Here is a 27,304-nt window from a genome sequence, read left to right as displayed (position 1 = left end):
AGGGGTTCCCAGGTGTCCAAGGGGATTTCCCCAATTAGTTCTGTGGGCAGCAGAGGAGAGGGTGTCTGAACTGGCCTTATCCTATAGCCACACTGATGAATATCTTGCATATCACCATAGAACCTGCATCCAGCGATGGATGGAGATAGAGACAGAGACCCACATTGAATCACTGGACTGAGCTCCCAAGGTCCAAATGAGGAGCAGAAGGAGGGAGAACATGAGCAAGGAAGTCAGAACCGCGAGGGGTGCGTCACCCACTGAGACAATGAGACTGATCTAATGGGAGCTCACCAAGGCCAGCTGGACTGAGACTGATGGAGCATGTGATGAAACTGGACTTTCTGAATGTGGTTCACAATGAGGGCTGACTGAGACGCCAAGGACAATGGCACTGAGTTTTGATTCTACTGCATGGACTGGCCTTGTGGAAGCCTAGTCTGTTTGGATGCTCACCTTTCTGGATCTGGATGGAGCGGGGAGGACCATGGACTTCCCACAGGGCAGGAAATCCTGACTGTTCTTAGGACTAGAGAGGAAGGGGGGTTGGAGGGAAATGGGAGGAGTTTGAAATTTTTAATAAATAAATAAATAAATATTGTGTAATTCATTGGTAAATAATGGAACCTTATATTGGAAAATTCCTTATAAAGAATGATTAAACCAATGATAATATTAATTGGTTGATATTTTTCTTATGCAGTAGTTAAGTTTGATGAATAAATAAGTGAATATGTATTCTAAAAATCCTAATTCCTGCAGAAAAATTAGTATCAATGTGTGACAGCTTGTGTGTGGTGGGGGGAATGCAGTCTAGTTGTCAGTTGTTCAGAAACAGAGCCGTTATGTTTAATTGCTTATTTTTTATTCTGAAGAAACTAATTATTAATTTTTAAAATGAAAGCATCCTGGTTAATTTTTTTGCAACTAATACTGAAGACATTTAGAAAATACACTATAACATTATTTTAAGGTGGGTAAAAGACTTTTGGTTTGTTGTTGTTGCTACTGTTGCTTTGAGACAGGATCTCTCTGTGTATATCCCTGGCTGTCCTGTAACTTGCTCTGTGGACCAGACTGGCCTTGAACTCAGAGATCTGCCTGCCTCTGCCTCCAGAGTGCTGGGATTAAAGACATGCACCACTATCACCTGGGCAGTAAAAGACTTTGATGGAGATTACCCTAAGTATTGGCTTTTGATTTACATTAATTAACAGAAAAATTATATTACTAACAGAATATGAAAATAGAAATGAAGGTTTTCTAATCTCAAATTTGTTAACAAAAATATTTTTCAAGATAATTTGGAACTAATATTTGGGGGGGTGAGTGATGCCATTTTTTTGTCAAATAAAAATATTTTTTAGGACAAAGGTGAAAATATTCTACAAATGAATATGGAAATTAATAATATATATTTTCAATAAGGTTTGTTCAATTGCTTTGACCATACAACATGCTATCTGTCTTAGGTTTTCTATTGCTCTGAAGAGATTTCATGATCACAGAAACTCTTTTAAAGGAAAAACATGTAATTGGTTATGGCTTACAATTCATAGTTGTATTCTATTATCATCATGTTGCTTCATGATGTCATGGACGCAGTGATTTCTACATCTTGACTTGCAGGCATCAGGATGTGTTTTCTCCCACTAAAGGTGGCTTGAACATTTGTAAGACCTCAAAGGCAACCTCCATAATAACACACTTCCTCCAACCAGACCACCCCTGCTCCAACAAGGCCATACCTCTTAATAATGCAGTGCCCTTTGGGGATCATTTTGTCTCAAACCCCACACTATCTTTGCTGTAATGATAATTGTTTGTAATGATTTTTTTTTTTTTTTAGTTTTCTCAACTGTCAGTGAGCATAGTATTCTACACTATAAGATACGTGGTCAGTGATGCTTTATAAATAATTATTTATTAATAATATTACAGTCAAGCTCTTTTCCTCAGGCGCGCTACCGACGGTCCTATTGTCATCATGGGTCACCGCCCCGCCCGGTGTTACCGGTATTGTAAGAACAAGCCGTACCCAAAGTCTCGCTTCTGCCGAGGTGTCCCTGATGCTAAAATCCGCATCTTTGACTTGGGACGGAAGAAGGCAAAAGTTGATGAATTCCCGCTTTGTGGCCACATGGTGTCAGATGAGTATGAACAACTCTCTTCCGAAGCTCTGGAGGCTGCCCGTATTTGTACCAACAAATACACGGAAAAGAGTTGCGGCAAGGATGGCTTTTATATTCGAGTGAGGCTTCACCCCTTTCATGTCATCCGAATCAACAAGATGTTGTCCTGTGCTGGGGCTGACAGGCTCCAGACAGGCATGCGTGGTGTCTTTGGGAAACCCCAGGGCACAGTGGCCAGGGTTCACATTGGCCAGGTCATCATGTCCATCCGCACTAAGCTGCAGAATAAGGAACATGTGATTGAGGCTCTTCGTAGAGCCAAGTTCAAATTCCCTGGCCGCCAGAAGATCCACATCTCAAAGAAATGGGGCTTTACTAAGTTTAATGCCGATGAATTTGAAGACATGGTTGCTGAGAAGCGACTCATTCCTGATGGCTGTGGGGTCAAATATATTACTAATCGTGGTCCCCTGGACAAGTGGCGAGCCCTACACTCCTGAGGGCTTTCATGGTGCTCTCCTGTACCCTACCAAATCATGTTCAGTAATAAATCTCACATCCAGTCTGCTTAAAAAAAATATTACAGTCAAAACTGATTGCAGATTATATAGTTTGAAAGGCTTTACAAGCTAAAGCAAATTATTTTCTTTGTTAATTCAGTGATTAAAAGCTATTATTATAGTAGTTTTATATTTCACTATAGTGGAATTTTTGAGAGAGTTTTAAAAGATGATGTGGCTTGTTTTTTGTTGTATACAAATGACATATTATTTGGTACCTTAAGTTTAAACTACTTAAAATAGAGACATCTGAAACATAGCTCTGACATGGTTGTCTTCTTCCCCACACAGTTCATTGGGCTACATACCAGAAGCTACTCAAGAACTAGACAAAGAGCTCTTCTTATATGGGAATGGTGTCCAATCACTGTAATCATCAGTACTTACATATGATATTTTCAGTCCTATGGCAATGCCTGTCTATCAAGTTTCTCATGGTCTAGTGAGACTAACGGTGGAGAGTGCCCGGGGTTTCCAGAGCTGCCATAAAGAGAACCATCCACTGTAATCCTTAAAACTATAAAAATGCAAGTCTCAGATAAGTACAGGTAAGAAGTCTATGATTCTTTAGAAATGGTAAGGAAATTTTCTTAACCTGGGTGCTATCTTCTAGTGGCTTATGACCAACCTCTAGCATTCCAGATATGAGTGACAAATGCACATCTCAAATACATTCCTTCTTGATCATATGGTGTCATTCCTGTGACTACATTTTCCTTTTTTTTTTTTTATAAGAACCCCAGTCATACTGGATAAAGAGTCCTTCGTATTCCAGAATAGCACCATATTGACCAGTTGCATCTTAGGTACGTTCTAGAAAAAAACCCATGTTTTAATGTGTTCATATAAAAGTTTAGGACTTCACTGATCTTTTTAGAAGGCTGTACTTGAGCACATGACCACAACCACAATGGTCTAAACCAGAAGTCTCACAAAGGACTTTTATCTACATAAAAATATGTGAAATTGTACCAAATGCATTAGAAGACATACTCTATACACGATTACAAATACATTGCCTATATTAATATTTAATTTTTAATATTTATGTCATATAATTATATGTATTATTCAAATTTGTATAGAATAAGACACAAAATTTAGAGTATGTTTGAATTTGAGTCTATAGATCCAGGTCTTTCTACTTACAGGGATTTCTATTTTTCAGTACCAGAATGTTATAATTGGTGATATAATCAAGATTGATTCATGTATGGGACAAATGAAAGGTTAAATGAAATATTCAAAATAATATGGCTGGGATGTGTAGAGTGAAAATGAACAAATCCAAGGTATTCATGTTGTAAGCACGGTTCTACTCAGTCCATATATTGGGAAATCGTAATAAGGTCATCCTGAGACAAATGACAGTTTCGTCCTTCTTCTAAGTCTAGAATTTCCCTACCAGATTATACACAGCAAAGTGTATAACTAATAAATACCTTATAAAAATCATACAAAGTTCAAAGAAGTTATTAGTAGAGAGGAGGAGTTAGCAAAGAGTTTCTGTAAAAGGCCAGGAAACAAATATTTTGAGCTTTGAGGGTTTAGGGAAATGGTTCATTTAGGAAACTGCTTGCTGGGCAAGTGAGGGGAGCTGAATTTGACCCTCAGCATCGATGTGAAAGGCTGTTAGAGCAGTGTGCCTATAACATAACACTGACGAGATGGACATAAAAGACCCCCCAGTAGATTCAGTGAATTCCAGGCTTAGTGAGAGAGTATCTCAGAAAAATGAGATGAAAATGAGCATGCTAATATGGACGGAGAAAATTTCACAGGACTCTGCTTATCTTAGAGCTCCTATTGCTGTGAAGAGACATCATGGTCATGTCAAGCCTTATTAAGGAAAACATTTCATTGAAGTGGCTGCTTATAGTTTCAGGTGTTCGGTTCATTGTAATTATGTCTAGGAGCACAGTGGTGCATAGACAGACATAGACATCTTGATCATAAGGCGACAGGAAGTAGTCTCAATGTCACACCAAGGGAAACTTGAACAAAAGAGACCCCCAAGCCTGCACCCACAGTGACACACTTCCACCAACAAGACCACATCTATTCTATCAAAGCCACACCTCCTAATATTACCATTCCGTCTGGGGGCCAAAAACCTTTAAATTACAAGCTATAGAAAAGCAATAGCTGCAGAGAGATAAAGAACAAGTTTTCATTCTGTTTTCTCTCTTTCTTTTCCCGTTTCCTGCAGGGTCATCCCTAAACATATGTAAGGACAGGAAATGAGAACTTGACTTAGAAGGTTGTACTTTATGTAAAATTATATATAAACAAATAAATATAAAAGATGAAATCATGAAATTTAGAATGGTGGTTGGAGAGACATGAATATAGGAGGAGAGATATAAAATTCAAATACAGTGAACTTACATAAATTTTCAAATAAAACAAGCAAATTTAAAAATAAAGACAATTGTTACTATTCATAGAAAAAAAATGAGGCAAGTTGTGAAACATTTTGAATATTCCAAGAAGAGGTAATCATATCTAGGAACCACATTTTATTCACTTTGTAATTTCTTCAAAATACCCACTAATATTTAATTTTCTCTGTGGTAGTTTGATAGACACTTCAATTGTGTATTAGTACCTGTTTGTGTCCTCTACACATGAACAAGCATGAAAAATCATTAAGAAAATTGTGTACATAATGGAAATGAGGAGAAGTGGATTTTGGGAAGAGAGAAATTGTGAAGGAGGGACTGGGAGGAATAGAAGGAGAGAAAACTGTACCCAGGATGAAATATATAAGAGAAGAAATAAGTTAATTTTAAAAAGAGAACAGAGTTTATTAGTGTTACTAAATAGGCTTATACTTTTAGTATAGTGTTTCTGTATGAAAATTAAAAGTGTTTTTTCACAGAAAACTATTACCATAATAAACTGAAATAAAAAATAGGTAGAGAACCATTGTGGAAAAAACTCAACAAGGCTTCTGCCTCCTCATACAGACACACACTATGCCTACACACATGCATGTTCACACATAAAAATGTACAGACATACATGCTAGATAACCCATTCACAAAAACATATACCACATACACGCATTCAAGAAACTTCTTCATGCGACTAGAAAGAAGACTAGGCAGTTGAGAGTACTTGTTGCTCTTCCAGAGGACTTGGGTTTGATTCCCAGCACCCTGGTGGCTAACCTCTGTCTATAACTTGAGTTATAGGGAAGTCAATAGATCTTCTGGGCTCTGCATGCATCAAGCAGGCACATAGTGAACAGGAACAAATGCATACAAAATGCCCATACACATAAAAATTTTAAAACAACAACAGTCACAAAAAAAAAAGTTATGTTGCAAGGGTTAGGTAGCTTTGATTTAGATTGACTATGGTAGCAGGCATAGACAATATGTAAGTAAATTAGTAGTTTATTTTCCATTAAAATTTGTTTGTCTACACTTATATTAGAATATCACAAAATGATTTGTATGTAAGTATTATTCTAGCAATATTTTCAAATTCCAAATTTGAATTCTAAATCTGTTGTTAACTTGTAGGTTATCAAATGACAGGCGGCAAGCTTGATTGGTCTGTGAAAGAATTTTCAATTCCTTGGTATAATGTGAAGTATATTGCTTCTCATGTAAATGTTATATCTGTAATTTGATATTACATCATCAAATGGGCAAAAATAAAGTCAACCAAATCACAATGAGTCAATAGATGTGTACAGTATGTGACAGTTGATTGTAATTACTTTATATTTGAGTTTATTAAAAAGTATGTTACTTAGAAGAAATAGTGAAACAGTTTTATACATGTGTGTTTGATCTAAAGGAAATCTCTAATTTACTTTACTAATAATTTACCTTATTAATAATTACTGCATGATTTACTCTTTCATGCAGAAGAAAAGGAAGGATGGAAAAAGGGAGAAAGTAGAGAGGAATGAGGGCGGGATGAAAGCAGGGAGGGACACACAGGAACACATCACACATATTTATTTTCTGTCCCTGGCAATTTATTACAATCTATAAGAACTATAACTATATTTTAACTTGCCTTATCAGCATTGTCATTAAATATGCTTTTAAAGTTTGCAGATTGTAGAAACTGGTTATAATTTTCCCTTACATTATATTCACTCTCCTTAATGTGCTGTGAGGTTCAGGAAACTTTCAAGAGCTTAAAAAAAAAGAAGAAAAGAAAACAGAGAATTTGAGGCAGATATATGTGCTGTTAGTGTATTAGCAACTACATGGGGAATCTTCACTGAAAATTAAATCTTCATTTGACTGCTGAAATTGAATCACTGGCAGAGTTAAACACTATGATCAGTGAAATATGTTGCCTGCATGGGCTATGTTGAAATTGAAAAGGATTAATTTGGAAGGCTATGAATAAAGACAGTGCAGTCTGTAAAGCTTGAAGCATGTTATAACCCAGTACAGCGATGATGGGAATAATGAGCAATAGAGGGGAAAGAACGTCTTTACCAAAATTACTGCTCAGTGTGATTTATTTTCAATATGAGTGCAGCTAGGAAAAGGGATATAAACTATGAAGGCCATTTCTATTAAGATGATTATCAATTCTTTCTGTGGTCCAAAGAGGAAAGTAATTAGCACATTCAAGTATATTTGCAAAATTTGCTTTCTGCAGCCATAAAGAGATTATATGTAGCATAATTCAATGACCAACAATTTTCTAGTTTAGATGTATTTGCCAAATTATCCTATTTGTATGTTTTCCAGAAAACACATTTTGAGGTTAAAATAACAGTCCTACATGCTGTAAAGACAAATACTACAAATAGGAGGCTTAGTTCTTCCTGATTAAAATACAGTTTCTTTCCATCTAAACCCGACCACGTTTTCTGACAATTTGCTTTAGGAAAGACACCGCTGTACACTACTTTATACTACATATGCTTTTAAAACCAACTCAATCTTTTCTCGTACAAAAATTTATTCTTCTTTGCTCTGAGGTGTTTTTTGTTTATTTGTTTGTTTGTTTACAAAATACAAGCATCAGGCCAATAGTGTCCTTTACTGCCCCAGATTTTGTGGAAAAGCAAGAGGCTAACATTAGTAAGCACCTTGCCCATCACAACCTTCAGAGATTTCTCAAAGTGACCTTGTCTTTTAATTATGCAAGTTATTTTACTACACCTGTTCAAAACTATTTGAGTTGGAATAAAAGTATATTTAAAGTATTTTTTAAAGGCTTTCTATCCAGATTTGGTTTACCCTTTAAAAACTTGTTATATTTTCCCTTCATAAATAAATATATAAAACAAAAAAAAAGATAGGACTTGGACAACCTTGACTCCATAACTCTTAACTCTTCATTGTCTTGATGTGTTTGTAGAATACACAACAAAAAAAACTCTTTACCAAATACACAATAGGCTCACACCAAAGTAGACAACAAAAAAAAAGGCAGATATTTCATAAAGCTAGACCATTTAAGTGGTCATTGAGAAATACCAGTTAAATCACATAATACAATGTTATTTAATCATTTAAAAGGCTGACTGGAGAGAGTAAGACAGCATAGAACATTGGCAGAGATGAAGAACAACTGAGTTCTGATAAAGTCACTACCAGTTAAAGATAAAGGAATGTGGAACACCAGATTAGATGCCATGGCTCAGGTCTACAAATGAAACTCTACACGAAAAAAACTCATGCCTTTATATATGCAGTGGGGGAAAGTCACAGGAGATAGACAGTGACTATGTGTGTATGTGTGAGTATGAATAACTTTATACACTTGTATTTGTATTCTCTGAGTAAGGGTGTCCAGAGGTATTATTTACGACTATGTTTAAAAACTAGGAAGAAGACATTTGTGTTCCCCTATTTACGCTTTAAAAAAAAAAATCAACAGCTACTTAGAGAAGAATTTGATTCCAGGATTTATGCAAGGAAAATTATCAACTAACTAGAAATTATCATAGTAAAAGAAAACAAACTAATTTTCAGAAAATAATGGTGCTATGTGAAAGAACAGAGTAACACGCTTGAGTAGATTTCTACTTGGTTGCACTTCAATTTAGGATTGTATATACTTAAACAGGGATATCAATGAAGTTTTATTTAATTAGTGCGGCGAACTCCCTGACCAGCAGGAAAGAACAGCCACCAGACGAGGATTCTTCCCAAATCACGCTTTATTGGAGCCTCTTGGTTATAGGGAGAGCAGAAAGCAAGGGGCCCAGAGCTCTGAGCTTTAGCTGCTTATATAGGGAGTCTGCCTAGCAACCTTTGATACTTTGATACTTTAACTGCTTTTCTGGAGACCCACCTGCGGGAAAAAAAAAAAGCAGGGGAACATCCCTGTCAATTACAGACCATAAGGAAGTTCCCCTGCCTGTCAGGGGAAGTGTGGGCAGCTAGATCACGATAACTCATCCTGTTTTCTAGTGGAAGAACTACAACCTTTATTATGGTATCAAGTGAGGCCGGGGCCAAATGCCATCTTGTAATGGCAGCCACTCAAATCGGCTCCCAGCAAATTAGGTAATATTAATTAGAAGAAATATGTAAACATGTTAATATAAATAACCATAAAGAAGTGAGCACTTCTTTAAATTGTATTATTTCTTGGCCTTCTGGCTAATTGTAGAAAGTTTATAATGAATATCAAAGGGATGATGGAATTAGAAAGCCATCAATTAACACCAATAGTGTGTGAAAGTATAACTAATCACTAAAAGAAAGTCAGTAAAAATTCCAATCAGTAAGCAATTAAATAAAAATAAGATAATAGTAAGTTCATCATGGAATATAGAAGTAGAAGACACCACCAGATCAAATAATGAGCAACAGTGCAACAATAAACATCTTGTGTTCTCAGAAAATTGCACTCAACAGGAACACACAGACAGAGGTGCAGTATTCCTGTAAACTGCACTATCACTGTCTAATAATGAGGAAACATAAGAGTTCAACTGTCTTACATATATGCTTGTGTGAGTTGTTAATTTGTAGCTAGTAAAACTTCCTGCTCAGGAAAATGGCTGGTCTCTCTTGTGACTTTACAGCCATGTCAAGTATATTGTATAATATTCAAATATTTCAAAAATAATTAATATCACAAAAGGTTGCATATTTAATATAATTTAGTGCTAGAATGATCAAGAATAAGAATAAACAACAGTGCGATATCCTAACTCTCTTTGCCAAATCAAATTGCGGGGAAAGAAAGATAAAATTTGCTAAAATAATTTGCTTACTTAAAGTACAACCTAAAACAACTATAATGTCTACATATTGATGTGTGTTTTTTATCAAATGGCAAGTCCTATTACTTTAATTTTATTATTTTAATTTAATGATTTATAAGATTTTGCCAAACAAATTAAGAATTATTAAATGAAATTACATGTACCTTTTCTGCTTGATCTACCCAACTTGGAGACATAAATGTGTCCTAACAAATACACATCTTTATCAAGGAGGAAATGAGTCCATTCTTTTTTTCCAGAAGTCAGAGTCTTATTATTCACCTTAGCACTATTCCCTTTAAGGCAGTCTTTTCAGTGTCCTGAGATTAGTGGGAGACTTTGGGCACTTTGAAAGAAGGCCATGGAAAACCAAGAGTCAGGAGCAGTGTCTTTGGTGCTGAGGAATTTTTGAAAATGACAACTGTTTCTTTGGGTTTTTAGTGCTATTCTGTCATAGAAAAGAAAGTACTTGTTCCTGAATTGTTCTGGCAACCACATGACTTCCTTACATTAGCATTAGGCTGCATGCTTCCGGGAAGGAACTATTGTGTTGTTTCCTGGAAGCACAGGCTAACAGCTAATGGATATATAGTATTAACACCTCTAATATAAAGTAACAGAAAAAAATAAAATAAAAATTCTAAAATTAAAAAGCAGCAACCTTCTTCACCCTATTTATTTGTCTCACAGACAAACACCCAAGGTAGTCTTTCTCTGGAAACCCATCAGTCACATGGCCAGGGAATCAGAAAGGCAGATTTTCACTCTCCTTCTTATATCCAATTACAGTTCTCCCATCTTTTCCCCAGCTTTGATGCAGACCTTTCTTTTGTCCTGTCCTTTTATCAGGGAACTAAGCAGATCTTTTCCCACAGCCTTCATTCCTCACCTCATCCCCTAGATTCAGTCACCAGCACCTTATTCACTCTCTACCTGGAAACGTTCTGGCCAAGGCAGCCAGGGAATCAGGCAGGGGATCTTCATTCTCCTTCTGTGCTTCGATTCCAACTCCCATCTCTTCCCCAGGCTTATTTCAGACTGCCCATGAGGTCCTGTCTTCTCTCTCTTCCTACATTCCTCTTGGACTCTATAGATCCTCCTGGCAAACCCAGATTTCCTCTCTTCCACGGACCTTCTCAGTCTCCTGTCCATTTGGTTCATCCCCATTCCTGTACATCATTTCCAAATACCTAAAAATGGGATCTACCCAGGATCCCTAGTGGTCATGACTGTCAAGGACTCAGGAGTACTTTCTGGCAAGCAATCCACAGCAACCACAGACTCCTAAATTTCAAAGAGAGAGAAACAAAAATCAGGGACCCATAAACCTATAAAACAAGGGCAAGGCCAGATAAAAACACATAGAATTATATTTATCTAAACAGGATGTATTGGCAGCCTATAAACACAACCAATAATAGCCAGGTAAATGTCTCTAGTAGAGCCAGCAAGCCTTTATTATATAAGCCCTGGGAAGTGCAAAATATCTGAATCATAATTAAAGGACTTCAAGAATAACTATATGAACTTGCTCAAAGACCTTTAAAAAGATAGGAGTAAATCATTAATTAAATCTGTGGAAATACAAAGGATGGAATGAAATCAAGAAAACGGTATAAAGGATGAAAGTAGAAATAGAATCAATAAGGAAAGCACAATCTGAGGTAAAACTGAAAACGAAAAGTTTAGGGACTTAAAATCAATCTTAAAGACAAGCCTCACTAACAGAATATAAGTGATGAAATACAAAATCTCAAGCACTGAAGACAAGCTAGAAGAAATGGACACCTTGGTCAAAGAAAATGTTTTATCTAAAAATATCCAGACACAAAACATCCAGAAAATCTGAGACACCATGAAAAGAACAAATCTATAAATTCCCAAGAATAAAGGTGTGAGAAGAAACCCAGGCCCAAGACATAGAAAAGTTTACAACAAAATCATACAAGAAAATTTCCCTAACCTAAAGAAAGAGGTGCCTATCACGGTATAGGAAGCAGATAGAATACCAATTAGATTCAGAAAAGGAAGTCCTCCTGAAATAAACAAATCACTAAATATACATAACAAAGAAAAGATATTAAAGGGGGCAAAAGAAGAATCTCACTTTACTGAGAAGAACTAAAAGAAATGTTCGACATCTAGAAAATCTAAACAGAGAAGTGTTGGAGCTTAATGGCATCATAAGGCAAATGAACCAAATAGGTATTGACAAACATTTCAACTAGACATGAAAGAGTATGCATTCTTCTCAACACCTCCGGGAATTTTCTCCAAAATTGGCAATATACTCAGACACAAAACAAGAGTCAGCAGATATACAAAAATTGAAATAACACCCTATTTTCTATCTGACCACCCCAGGTTAAAGTGGGATACCAACAGTAAAGACAACAGAAAACTAACAAACTCATGGAAACAGAAATTCCCTACTGGGGGGAAAATTATCAAGACTGAAATAAAAGACTTTTTATAATTGAATGAAATATTGAACAGATCTCATATTAGTAACTTAGTGGCACATCTGAAAGCTCAAGAAAAAAAGTAGTTGCACCCAAAAGGAGTAGATGGTAAGAAATTATTAAACTCATGACTGAAATAAATAAAATAGAAATAAATAAACAATACAAAGAATCAAAATGAAAAGTTGGTTCTTTGAGGAAATCAGTAATACTGATAAATCCTATACTCACATTAACTACATTGTGAAGAGAGAACATCTGAATTTAAAAAAAAAATAGAGACAAAAAAGGAGAAGTAAAAACTCACATTAAGGAATCTAGAATTTCATAAGGACATACTTTAAAAACCTAAATTGTACCTAATTAAAAAATTCAAATGAAAAGGATAATTATTTATGAAATAGGTTACCTATCAAAGTTAAATCAAGACCAGATAACAAACTTAAACAGATGTTATCAACCATAGTGAAACAGAAGCACTACTAAAATTCCCCCAACTGAAAAAAGTCCAGGGCCAGGCCAGATAAATTTAGAGCAGAATTCTACCAGATTTTAAAGAAGAATGCCAATTCTCAAATTATTTCACAAAATAGAAATAAAATTAACACTACCCAATTCTTTATGATGTCACAGCTACCCTGGTACCTAAACCACGTAAAGACCCCCAAAGGAAAGAGAATTGCCAATCAATTTCTTCTATGAGCATAGATGCTAAAATACTCAATACTTGCAAACTGAATCCAAGAACACATCCAAAAGATCATTCACCATGAGGAAATAGGCTAAATCCCAGAGATGTAGGTATGGTTCAGAAAATTAATAAATGTAATCCCCCATATCCATAACTCAACCTTCCTAATAATAAGGATGCAGAAAAAGTCCAACCACCTATAGATAGTGAATTTTTTTCTTTCTTTTTTTTTTATTGAAAAAAGAATTCCACCTCCTCCCAGCCTCCCATTACCCTCCCCCTCCTCCCACTCCTCTCCCCCTCCCTCTCCAGTCCGAAGAGCAGTCAGGGTTCCCTGCCCTGTGGGAAGTTCAAGGTCCTCCCCCCTCCATCCAGGTCTAGAAAGGTGAGCATCCAAACTGACTAGGCTTCCACAAAGCCAGAACATGAAGTCGGATCAAAACCCCGTGCCATTGTCCTTGGCTTCTCAGCAGCGCTCATTGTCTGCCATATTCAGAGAGTCCATGCTTTTTCAGTCGCAGTCCAGCTGCCCTTGGTGAGCTCCCAATAGATCAGCCCCACTGTCTCCGTGGGTGGGGGCACCCCTTGAGGTCCTGACTTCTTTGCTCATGTTCTCCCTCCTTCTGCTCCTCATTGGGACATTGGAAGCTCATTCCAGTGCTCCAGTGTGGGTCTCTGTCTCTATCTCCATCCATCTCCAGATGAAGGTTCTATGGTGATATGCAAGATATTCATCAGTATGGCTATAGGATAGGGCCATTTCAGGTTCCCTATCCTCAGCTGCCCAAGGAAATAACTGCGGACATCGCCCTGGGCACCTGGGAGCCCCTCTAGTTTCAAGTCTCTTGCCAACCCTAAGATGGCTCCCTTAAGATTGCCCGGCAAAAAATGGATAGTGGATTTTTAAATTACAAAATCCAGAAATAAGCAGGGTGGTGGTGGCACATGCCTTTAATCCCAGCACTTGAGAGGAAGAAGAAGGTGGATCTCTGTGAGTTCAAGGCCAGCTTGGTCTACAAGAGCAAGTTTCAGGACAGACTCCAGACTCAGAGGCTACAGAGAAACCCTGTCTTGAAACAAACAAACAAACAAAAAAATTAGAATACACACCAGAAAAAAGAAAACATTTTCAAAAAATGGTGCTGGTAAAATTGAATAGTTAGATATAGAAGAATCCCACATATATACTTATCATCCTGTACAAAATTCAACTTAAAGTGGATCAACAACCTCAACATAAAGGCTGACCAGTGAAGGTGATACATGAGAATGTAGGAAATAGTATTGAACACATTGGCACAAGGGAAGACTTTATAAACAGAACACCATTAGCACAGGAACTAAGAACAACAATTAGTAAGTGAGCCCTAATGAAACTTAAAAACGTCTGTATGGTCATGGACTCCATCATATGAACGAAGCTACAGCTTACAGAATGTGAAATTATTTTTATCAAATCCACATCCAAAGGAGGACTAATACTCAAATTATATATCAGAGTAAATTAACTGGACATCAAGAAATCAGCTAACTTAATTTAAAAAAATGGGTTGCAGATCTAAACAAAGAATTATAAAAAGAGGGCACTGAAACACCTGTGAAACACTTAAAAAAACACTTAAAAGTGTTCAACAACTTCAGTCACGAGGGAATTGTTCTTTAAAACTACTTTTACATTTCCTCGTATGCCAATCAGAATGGCCAAGATCAATAAAACAAATGACATCTCATGCTGGTGAGGATGAGGAATAAGTTATATACCTAAAATATTCACCTCTATGGACTAGTATTTTGGTACTCTACTATACTCTGCACTCTGCATTCTATCCAAGGAAAAAGGTGAACACAATCCATCTACAGATATGCCAGTGCAATAGCCGAAACTTATGGAAATAACCAACCAATATCTGACTTGAGTTAAAGCAAACTGCATGAGATGGTGCCCATATCCAATGCTGCTTGTGTGGCCAAGAACCTGAGAATAGATAGTCCAGGGATCTAGGGGAAAACCAAATACTTCTGTAATTGTAAAGCAGTAGTTCCCAACTTTCCTAATGCTGCAACCATTTAATACAGTAATTCACATTGTAGGTACAATCAGCCATGAAATTATTTTATGGCTACTTCATAACTGCTATTTTGCTATTGTTATGAATTGTGGTGTAAATATTTGATATGCAAGGTATCTGATATGTGACCCTCAAAGGGCTTGTGATCCACAGGTTGAGTATGGCTATGCTAAAACATTGTAGCAAAAAAATGACTTCTAATGACTATAATATTGCCTGTTCACCAAACACTATGATTTTCACATTACCACACTTGAGTTTTATGAAATTCATTATTAGGCTTTTTTATATACTTCTGAGAAATTTTGAGTAATATATTTTCAGATTCTAAATTAGTTTTAACCTTAGGGAAATCTATATGTTCCAGCTTATACATAATTAGTCCCACTGGTATATATAATGCTTCATATAGATGTAATAATAGACATCACCCACTAAGATGTCATTTTAAATTTTATGTATTCTATTTTCAATTAACTATAGCTCTACTTAAAATTACTAAATGGATAGAATTTATATATTGTTGCTACAAAAATAAGTATGTAAAAATTAGATAAACCATTAACTTGATTTAGCCGTTTCACAGTGTACATGTATGTCAAAACAGCCATCGTGTTATGCACCTTTCTCTCATACTGTGGGGGTTTGAATGGGAATATCGCCTTTAGGTTCATATATCTGAATGCTTCTTCTCTAATTGGTAGACCTGCTTGGAAAGGATTAGGAGGTGTGGCCTTGTTGGAGGTGTGGCCTTGTTGGAGGAAGTGTGTCACTGAGGATGACATTTGTGGTTTCAAATGACTAAGTCATTCCCAGTTAGCTCTCTCTATCTGCTTTGTGTTTGTGCTTCAGGCATAAACTCTCAGCTACTTCTCAAACGCCATGCCTGCCTGCTTCAATACTCCCTGCTGGAACCATGAGCTTCCAAATTAAATGCTTTCTTTTATAGGGTAAAGCCTGCAAAAAACAGCTCAGAGAGTTAAAAAAAATGATTACTATTTAAAGAAAGGATAATACCGATGGCATAAGAGTGTAGGATGAGAAAGAGCACTGTGAGAACTCAGGAATGAAGTCCTTAACTTCAGAGAAGGAGTACCTAAGCTTCCCAGTTAGCTTGTTTAGGGTACATATGATGTAATATCTTTTTTTGCTTTTCACTGAGAATTTAAGAGAACTGCCTGCACAAATCTGCAATTTATATTTTTCATATCCCTAAGTCTGACTTTTTTCTCTATTGCTGTAGTAATCTGTGTCCTTTAGGCCTCCAAAGAATTCTGTCATCATAAATCTGTCTTTTGCTCAGTGGAATTCATAGTTGAATGCTCTACTTTTCTTAAAGATTTCTCTTACCCCTAGAAAGATTACTGACATCATTTTCCCCTATATTTGTAGCATGTTACTTTCTTGGTACTCTTTTCAAGATGTCTTATTCTGTTTAGTTTAGAAGATCTGCAACTTCTTAAAACTTGCACTAAATGTTATTGCTAAAATTTTAGGCAGCGACACATACTTTTCTAGGTAGTTCCATACACATACATGGCTCCCATTCAAATATGGGCATACATTTTTGTCTAGTTCAGCTTTCTTATCTGAGCTACAGCTTGAACTAAGAACCTTATATAATACCTGGGAACTTTCACAGACAACTCAAACCTAATGTTTCTAAAAATAAACTTGCAATCTTCCTTCAAAGTCTGGTACATTTCCAGTAAGTGACTCTACTATCCATTCTTCAGCACAAACATAAAATTTATCCTTAAACACACCTCTTCTTCATGTACTATATCCAATAATTCATCATCCTCTACCTAGTTTACTTCTTAAATCTTGCTCAAACCCCTCAGTGGCACTGTATTCCAGTATCAACACCACTTAGTTCATGATGGCCTTTCTGGCCTGCACCTCTAGTAACATTCTTTAGTTGATTAATCCCCCTGCTTTCTTGCTTCCTCAGTTCATTCCCTGCTGGGCTGTGAAGTAAAAGTTTAGAGCAAGACCAGAAATGTTTTCCCTAAAGAGACAAAGAGTGCTTTCAGCATCTTTCAAGAGCTAGGAGATCTCTGGTGCACTTAATGTTCTGTCATAGTAGGACAACAAACATCCATGGATACTGTAAATGAATGAATCAGCTGAGTTTCGATCAATCTTTCATTACAAAAGAAGTAGCAGGTCAGACTTGACCTGTAAGATATTATTTAGCAAGTCTTTTTCCGATACGGGATGTATTGAGAGACTCGTATGGCTAAAGATGTGATTATTTACCATCACTCAAATAAAATATACACCAAAGCACTTCTAACAGAAGTCTGAAAATCAAGCTCTATCTACTCTTCTTATAGCTACTTTCTACATATTTTCTATACCTCTGTCACCAATAGATTCAAGTTTTTCTAGCCAGTTCCACAGATCTGTCACTTTCCTATCTGCTGTAGGATCTTATCATGTTCTTCTACCTGGAAACTCTGCCACAAATTTCCAAACGAAGATCTGAAGACTGTTATGTGGTCAGGAATAGCTGTTGCTGAAGCAAAACAGAAAATCATAAACTCACATAAAAATTATGGCATGCATTTTTTTAAAAAAATTTTATAGGCATACATTTTGTGGTATTTTTGTCAGTTAATTGGAAGAGTCTGAAGGCTGAGTTTTACAGATAGAAACAAGGTGTCACAATGGCAAAATCTGAGCACAGTTGATAAGATTTAAACACACCATACATTTTTTGTTTAAAGAATTGACTACATAGTACTTTCATACTTTTTGTTTTTCTATTTGAATAAACTTTCTCCTCTCCTAGAGATTTAGAAAAGACATTGTGTGTCTGTTTCCTTTGCAGCACCAGTTCATAGCACATTAACTGGATACATGTTTATAAAGTAGGTAAATTAATGCATGCAAAAATATGAGATGGAAAACATTGCTTTCTATAACTGATTATTCTGATGGTGTCACAGAACTACTTGAAGATTTGTTTCAGAAAGGTTTATGTATCAGTTTTTAAAAAGATTTAGTATATTTCTTATGTGTATGTGTGTCTATCTGTGTGAATGGATGTCTTATGTTCAGGTGTCAAATGGAGTCCAAAAGAGGGTATTAGATACCTGAAGAATAAGGACTAGCCAGTTGTGTACTGCCAAAACTGCTTCCGGGAGCAAAACTCCACTTCTCTGGATAAGTATCAAGTGCTTGTAAGTGATGATTGATCTCTCTAGCCTCCTTGTAAAAGGTTTTAAACAACACGTTGTCAAAAGAAGACTAACATTAGAGAAAATTAGTGTCAAATCCTACTCATTTCTTGTTCCCTTCCTTTGATATGCTATTTATAGCCTCTTTTTCTACATATCTTTGAATTATTGTATATTTTTATATTTTCTCCTACTTTCTCAAAAAATAAAAATGTTATTGTTACTTTTCTTATGTATTTATGCACACATATGTATACCATTATTTATACTTTGGAGAAGTGAGCTGAGGTTAAATTCTGGTGTAAGTACCAAATGCCTTTTTTATTTCCCAGTCACAAAAGAGAAGAGCCCAACAAAAGTATCCCATGTAAACATTCCCAGTGTGTTCACAATTATTTCACATGGGAACTAGGAATTAAATTAAAACTGACAACTTATTTTGCCTTTTTTTCTGCTAAAGGTGATGTGGAATCTCATGCTCAGACAAGAAGATTGGTGGGCATACTATGTATGAGTCAAGTCCCTGTCCTGCTAGACTGTCTCCTGAATGAATGCTACCGAAATGCTTCTGGATTAGCAAAATAAGCAGACAAATATGTGTTGGTCTTCTTAAGGGGATAATAGCATCAGCCTACAACTGAATTCTTTTTTTCTTTTATCTAAAGCAGAAAGATCAGTTGTTAAGCTGACTGTGTTTGTGGGGGGCTGGAAGTTAGACAGACACCTTACAGACAGACAGACAGGGAAAATGAGCACAGATAAATAATACTGATGGCAAACTTCTATTTTCGTCTTCTCCCACTGACCAGAGATTAAAAACAGGCAGGTTTACTAGCCCACGTGCAAGGCCTCCTAGTTGACTGGTCCTGTCTTGTCAGAAGTATGCTTGGCCAGAGTTGTGCTTCTTTACTTCAAGTTCTGGGCCTCTCAGCTCTGTTTCTTGAAGAGACTCAATCCAAACTGAGGCAAGAACCTTAAAGATCACCCCCGCAAGAAAAAAAAAAAAAAAAGAAGAAAGGAAAAAAAAAAAAAACACCTACGAGAACTATAAGGTAAAAGAGACTTGCTCCCTTCAGCTTAATGGGAAGGCTTTCTTTCTATGTGTTCTGTTGTGAGTGTGTGTATGTGTTTGTATGTCTCACTCTGTGTGTGTTCACGTGTGTGTGCCTTGCTCCGTGTGTGAGTGTGTGTACTCATGTGTGCATATGTGTGTTTGTGTGTGTGTGCCCCTTAATTCTTTCATTGGAGCAGACAATGAACCCGAACAAGCTCTGTATATGGTGCACTATCACGTGTCACTGTCTCTACTTTGTATTCAGACAGGGTTTACCTAGAATTAAGACACCTTTTTTTCATAACTCTCATATAATTAGAACCTCTATAACCTAGTTTTGAGGAGAAGGAAAGAGAATACTTTCATTTTTTTTTTTTCATATAAGAAATTCCTGCCGGGCGGTGGTGGCGCACGCCTTTAATCCCAGCACTCGGGAGGCAGAGGCAGGCGGATCTCTGTGAGTTTGAGGCCAGCCTGGTCTACAAGAGCTAGTTCCAGGACAGGAACCAAAAGCTACAGAGAAACCCTGTCTGAAAAAAAGAAAGAAAGAAAGAAAGAAAGAAAGAAAGAAAGAAAGAAAGAAAGAAAGAAAGAAAGAAAGGAACGAAGGAAGGGAGGAAAAGAAATTCCTGTTTGGGATGAGCAAGATAGAAAAGATGGGATGGTCAGTGTTGACATCTAAAATGCAGATGACACATTGTGGTGGCCAATTTTAGATGACAACATGATTACATTTGCAATCAATAAAAACCTAAATAGCTGGTCACATCTGTAAATGAGTTTTCTTGATGGGATTGTTTGAGGTGAGAAGACAACTCTGGGACATATTTTCTAGTGGCAACTTGTATAAAAGGCCATGGAAGAAGGAAGCTTTTGTGTTTTGCCAGCTTGTCCTCACTCTCATTGGTGTGATCCTCTGTCCTGCTGCTGAGACATTCATTTGCTGGTGGTAGCCTACTTATGCAGGATTCCAATGTAGACTGAAGAACAGCTGAGACAGACTGCAGAGTCTCATGCATTAGAGATGATTCCCATTTAAACATAATGAAAGGAGATGCAGTAAATTTGCCCAGACTCTATCAATGGGAAGGGATGAATCTAAAGTCATGACCCTGATACCTCATTTCTATAACTTCGGGTAAAATTCAATGGCTTTATTTTACAATATTTATTTTTATTTTATTGACACTTCTGATTGGCGACTATACTATGTTCCATTCAGAAGTTCTGTGAGTTTTGAACATGAAATATATGTGGTCCCCGCAGATTCACAAACTGTTAGTTTTTATTCCAAGCAGATATTCAGGACTTGTTCTTTTTCTTGAAAACAAGTTATTTCTGTATTTTTTGTTTTGTTTTGAGCATAGTTAAATACACCATTCTTCCTCTCACAAGTTACCAAGGAGAATACCTGATACAGGCACTCTTGGGAGAGTATATTCAGAGGCTGAAATAAATTCAATAAGAATTTATTTTAACATTTTCTAAGGTTGGAGAGTCTTAATTACTTTTAATTATTCATGAGTTTTCTGTTACTTCATCATCAAAGACTTTCTCATACTTCAAAGACATTTTTCTGTCTCAAACCAAGAAATTTTTGAAGAATATTTTGTTTATTATTCGTCTATACATGACAACCAGAAATTCCAAGTAGCATAAATTAGTATTTTTGATTTATTCTTTGACATTTTATATGTTTATATAATACATTTATTCCACTTCTCTGCCTCCATAATGTTCTTCTCTTCACAATAATTCCTCCTTCTTAATATCTTTTTATTTTATTTGGTGTCCCACTAAGTTTAACCAGCGCCACCCACATGGGTAAAGGGCAGATCTATCCACTGAAGCATAGAACTCCAGCAGCTAAGGACAGTAACTCCTTCTCTCCCAGAAGCCATCAACTACTAATAGCTCTGTGGGAAAAGTGTGGCCCCTTCTCCATCCATGGCTGGACTTTGATGCTGTCACTTTTGTGTAGGCCCTATGCAGGTAACTACATCTGCTTGAGTTCATGAATGACAAGGTCATTTAATGCCCAGAATATGGGCTTTTAATGCCTTCTTTCCCAGTGCCAAGCAAACTCTTAGATTCTTTTCATTCATTCTTCTGCATTTTGTGGAGACACGGAAGTGATAACATGGGTGTTCTGTTGAAAGCGAGGCACTTCAAAGTCACTTTTTTTTTTGGAATCATGACTTCTCATGTATCTCTGCATTAGCCATCATTCGAGGAAAAAAAAGACAAGCTTGGGACAGTACTAATCCATGGTTATAAGCATAAATACTTAAGAGACAGTTTAATATATTCAATTATTCATTTAGCAAGAAAATATTTTTAAAAATGTAGGTTCATTCCTAGGGTCTATGGCCAATCATGAGCCTTTAACCAGGTCCATAGTACCAAACATCGTGGCCTCCAGATTCAATCAGAACATAGTTGATTACTGCATGTATCAGGCATTACCAGTGGGCACATCTTAATAGCCTCAGGATAAAGTCTATAAGATTCAGAGTTCAATAAGTTTATCCCTGACTTTTCCTTGGTGAAAACACACATTGCAAACTTTTAACAAGTTGATCACTATGCAGGAAACTTTAGACAGTCCGAGCATGATTCCCCTATGGATACTCATAGACTGTATGGTATCTTCAGAAATAAGGTTTTACACTTAATTCTGGTGGGCAAAAACAACCACATTAACAGTAGTCTATAGTGTTTTGGAAGGTCTGGAGTCTTCTGGATGAACAATTCATAGAGATATATCCCATACCTGGAAGTGGAATGTATCTTTAATTACCCATGGCTTCTGGTATCAGCATCATTCACTCAGGAAATGTACCTCATTCAAAGATTATTATTATTATTATTATTATTATTATTATTATTATTATAGTTCTTAAACAGCTTACAATGTTTCTAATTGACTTCTTCACACATCCTCAGACTTGGTTAACCCTCCTCCACTTCTCCATTTCCTCCCATTCCTATTCACACAGAACTCTCAGTGTACCTCCCGTCTGCTTTCATATCACTTGGAGTTCTCCTACTCACACCTTTTTTAATGCCTCTCTTCTCCAATGGTTTAAAGCTTCCCTGCCTGCTGTCACTCCAATTTAAACACACAAATTTAAAACTTCAAAACTATGTGCCACACATGTGAAGAACGTAAGTGAAACCATGTTGTGTCAGAATAATATAATGGGTGCTCCTCCATATACACACTTGAGAAGGCTGGCTCTGTCCCTTACCACAGGAAGTGGGAGAGCTGGCACTGCTCCCTCCATCCTGCCGAAGGGGCTATAGAGGTTTTAGGATGGAGGTTTAGGGATATGTGCACCAGAAGTCTGGACTAACCAGCTTGGCTACCATCCAGGCAAACATTCACTGCTTCAAGCTGGCACTCCTAAACATCACACCATCTGTGTCCCGCTGGAGCCAATGAAGGGACTGGTCCTGTGGAACCATAGCCGCAGGATTCAGGGCAACAACAGGATATCTGAGAGTTTTGGTAGGGGTCCAGTATTGATGGTGTACCAGAAGCCAGAGGCTTTAAACCTGACCAAAGGACATATTACACAATGAACATTTGCAAGTGAAGCTGTATGGGCAAAAGAGTAGATTGCATAAGACACAACAGCTCCCAGTGCCACTAAGATGAACGAAGAAGGAATAACGATGAGGAGCTAAGTGGTTTTTCTGTTGTTGTTGTTGTTGTTATTTATTGATTGCTTGGTGTTTGTTTGTTTTTGTTTTGTCTGTTTTTAATTAATATATTTATTTTATTATTTCATTTATATTGTTCCTTTTAAAACTTTCCTTGGGTGGGGTGAAGGATGGATATGAGGACACTGAGAAATGAGTGGAACTTGGGTACATGTTATGAAATTCCCAAAGAATCAATAAAAATGTATGTTTCAAAAAGAAAGAAGAATGTAATGTGAAATAGGTGTTTGCCACTATTCAGCTTCAATAAGAGAAAAGCTAGACTTTAGCAACAACTGTGACAACCAGGCTACCCAGCAGGTCAGATACAGGTAAACCCAATACAGACCTGAATATGCTGATGAACTAGCCCAAAGTAGTGTTGATATGCTAGTGAAACAGTCCCAAACTACGATCCCTGATGACACAAAGCCACTGCCGAATGAAATGATACAAAATTGGAACCTGGAAAATGGTCTCTAAATGACACTGGGAGACAAGGTTTGGGCTTCTCTAGTGTCCATGTTGATAATCATCCAGTAGAGGATTTGAGACTGTGTCCGCCCTGGCTTCAGTGACTGTTGAACTTTCAGCACTGTTGCTGGGCTCACTCATGCCTCCCGGTCAGGGTACTCAAGGACCTCCTTCAGTGTCATCCTCCCAATCTTCCACAGTCGTAGGACTTCATGGTGGACATGGGTCTAGAGTGCAAGCTGCCAAAGCAAACTCACTAGAGAGTATTTCCCCACCAACATCCTATCAAAGCACTTCCCAGTCAATCAACTAGAACCACTTCAGGAGATGTGTTTTTAACTTTTATATTAGCACAACATTTTAAAGAATGCATGTGGAAATTAACCAAGCATATCTAAAAGACAAGTCTTGTATGGCCAACCCAATTGCCTAGTGCCCCACAGTCCAGAGCCATGTGCTCTACACACACGAAGGAGAACATGTAACATTGGACTTTGTGAGTTTGAGTTACCTCAGTAATCACAATATTTCTTAGCTGTACCCATTTTTCTACAAAATTTGTTATTGGAATTTTATTTATAGCTGAATAAAATCCCATTGCTTATGTGTGCCATATTTTCCTTATCATTTGAGATTTATGTGAGGTGCACTTACCTGATAAGTGAGGATGTTGAACCCTTTTTAGTGTTTACTGTTCATTTCTATTTCTTACGTTGAGAATTATCTCCTTTATCCCATAGTTCATTTTTAACCTGGGTTATTTGCTTTCATAACATTCTAGATTTTTAATTATTTGCATATTATAATCACAAGTTGTCAAATGTATGTTTTGCCGCCTGCCCCTTCCTTAGGTTAACAGCTTTCTTTGATGGATAGAAGCCTTACAGTTTCTCTCTAGCACTATCAGAGCTTTAGGTCTAACGATGTTGTTAATGTTTTGATCTACAAAGATGTTACTTTTACAGAATGGAAGACAATTTTCCCTTAAAATAACTGTACCATCATTATTGGGAGATGGGAGAACGAATTGGAGTTGACTAGCGGCTGATCCTAATACTAATCCTAATTCAGTGTCTTCATTTTGTCTTTTCTGTTGCGCTGGATAATGCAAAGGATGATGACTAATTCTTCCAGTTTTGAAAGCAGAAAAACAGAAGGAGACTGAGGACAGGAAGAATGCAGAAGAAGGAAAGGGAGACATGAATAGAAGGATCTGGGGAAGGAGAACACTGAGGTCTACGTCCCTGGGTGGTGAATATGCCAGATACTAAGCCTTGCAGGTCCAATTCATAATGGCATGTGTCTTCAGTCAAAATTCTCCTACCTGTGGACCAAATGTCACTTCTGACTGAACTATCAAAATGTAATTTAAAACTGGCACAATTTCCCCACATCTTCCTTGAACAAACTATTCTACTTGATATTTAATTTAATTTGAAGTCACATTTGCTTTTTTTTGTCTCTTCCATTCTCATTAATTTGTTAATGGGTTGGTAGAGAGCTCAGGAGAGCAGTGTCAGCTTGTTAAGATGTGTTATGAGTTGGACGATGGTGATGCATGCCTTTAGTAGTCCAAGCACTCAGCAGGCAGAGGCAGGCAGATCTTTGTGGATTTGAGGCCAGCCTGGTCTGCAAGAGCTAGTCCCAGGACAGGCAATAAATACACAGAAACTCTGTCTCAAAAAAAATGTGGTGTGTGTTTATATAGTGGAAAATATTTATCAATGTAGTTAAATTACTTACAAAAATTTCAGTAAGATACTGTTGGGTCATATTTAGGAATCTTTATAATGATAGAGCTGAGTAATAAAGGGGATGCTCCTTTTCAATCTTTTAAGATTACTAGAGATGATGACTTCACTTTTTTCATAGAACTTTCCCCTAGAGTGCAATTTTAATATCAATTTCTCCTGGCTACTCTGCTATGGAAAGTCCCTATTTACCTATACCTATTCCATTACCTTCTTTCGTTGAATACATTTTGGCTCCAAAGGAGAGGTATAGTTAACCAAACTATTGGATCAAGGAATTTCATACTTGGTAGGATTATTAAAACATCCTTTATGGTTCTGTGTCTGCATTGTGTTTGAATAACATTTGAACTGATGATAATTTCTTTAATCTGCCTGCTCTTACAAGTTTTGGGAGAGCCTTTTGTTCTAATACTAGAAGTGATAAGTGGCTCATTTATATGGTTAAAATGCTTATTTATTCCATAGTGGTCTCTTTTTCATCTTTAACAATTGAATTCACACTGTTTAAAATTCTATGATGCTTTTAAATGAAAATGAAGTATGATTATCTCATTTTTTCTCCATAGGCTGCTTAGGAAGCTGAGAAGATGATGGAAAACATTACGAGGAGGGAACAGAACAAAGAATGTTTGTGGCATACTCAATCCTGTGTGCTGATTTTAGGTTTTCAAGTCTACATAGTCAAGCAAATTCTCAATGGCATTTTTATTAGTCTGTGTGTGGTAGTAAATTATTAAAGCGGCCCTTCAATGATCTTGGTTAACTAGCTCTAGCTGTATCTCCAAAACTGAGTGTTAACATTTAGGTCACCTTAAACCCTCATTTCAGAACTGTCCTTGTCCTAATTGTGTGTGTGTGTGTGTGTGTGTGTGTGTGTGTGTGTGTGTGTGTGCATACATGCGCACGCGTGCATGCGTGCTCATTCATGTTCATGTCCTCTCTTCACAGAGCTTTTCTTTTCAGTAAGGACTGATAATAGTCCTGATTTCTCTCTTCTAAGAACTTTCTCTTCTGAACTGCTAGGGCTGACCTTTACGGTTAGTTGTTTTTATTTCATATGAATCCCCAAAGCATCTTTAGTAAGGTAGAATTTTTCCCAATCCTTTAGGAATGCATTTTATACATGAATTAAATTTTTTGGATTAAAACGTCTGCCATTATTTTCGATCTTCTTGTTGTGTCATCATATGGAAGGATAGTAATTCTGCTATGAGAATGACTACAAAAAAAGGACAACTTTTATGTGTTTCATTTAAGTAATTACATGTCAAATCCTATTCAGGAGATAGATAAAAATGAAAATAAAACTAATTAGGTTAGGCATGTGTCAGCATTAAAAATAAGCTTTTTTTTCCCTGCAAAGTGAATGGAATTTGATACAGGGATATAGGATCTAGGGATGGCCTACCCTGTTGTTTTGCCTCATGGGTCTAAGTCTGTCAAAATAGCAGAGATTCAGGACATGTTCCTACCAGCTTATTACCTACTAAAGAGAAGACAATAGACAGCCTAGCATTCAGAAGGGCACCTGCTACTGCTGGACACAGTCAACTCATTGAATTGAGAGTTATTTGTACTAGTCACCTGCTTGATTTTTCTTTCCTCCAAAACCAGATAAGTGAATTGAGAGCAAAGAATGGGAGTAAAAAGAAAAAAAAAACATACATTTTTCTACATTTGCTAGAAGCTCACATGCTCACATTTTTCCTGGAGAATTTGTATTAGTAAAGCTTACTTCAGTTTTCACTTGGCTATAAACCCTTGTTTTTCTGCTCCACTCACTGCCCATTGCCACAGACGGACAGATGGGAAATGGCATCCTGAACCCTTGATCCTACCAAATTGCCCTTACATTTTATGCTGTCAGGCTTTTGCTAATTTCGTATTCTCAGCTGGTGTGACTGTCAGTCCTACCACCCGTCAAAGCTGCCTTCAGCCATGAACTCCTCTCAACTCTTCCTCTCTTAAAGTGCAGGAATCCTTCTAGAGTTTTGGTGGCATTTAAATACCATTT

At 36.9% G+C, this 27,304-nt stretch overlaps 1 protein-coding gene across 1 annotated transcript; it reads left to right on the top strand.

The window, feature by feature from the left end:
- Positions 1-1,951: 1,951 nt before the first annotated feature.
- Positions 1,952-2,704, top strand: LOC126503891 (60S ribosomal protein L10-like). The gene has a single exon (XM_050145868.1). It carries the CDS (start codon positions 1,988-1,990, stop codon positions 2,630-2,632), a length of 645 nt encoding a protein of 214 aa, XP_050001825.1. The 5' UTR covers positions 1,952-1,987; the 3' UTR covers positions 2,633-2,704.
- Positions 2,705-27,304: the final 24,600 nt, after the last annotated feature.

Source organism: Alexandromys fortis, unplaced genomic scaffold (genome assembly GCF_014885135.2).
Source record: "Alexandromys fortis isolate MF-2015 unplaced genomic scaffold, M_Fortis_MF-2015_v1.1 scaffold_34, whole genome shotgun sequence".
Taxonomy (NCBI): Eukaryota; Metazoa; Chordata; class Mammalia; order Rodentia; family Cricetidae; genus Alexandromys; species Alexandromys fortis.
The sequence above is the reverse complement of the archived record's forward strand: the minus strand, read 5'-3'. Positions and strand labels throughout refer to the sequence as shown.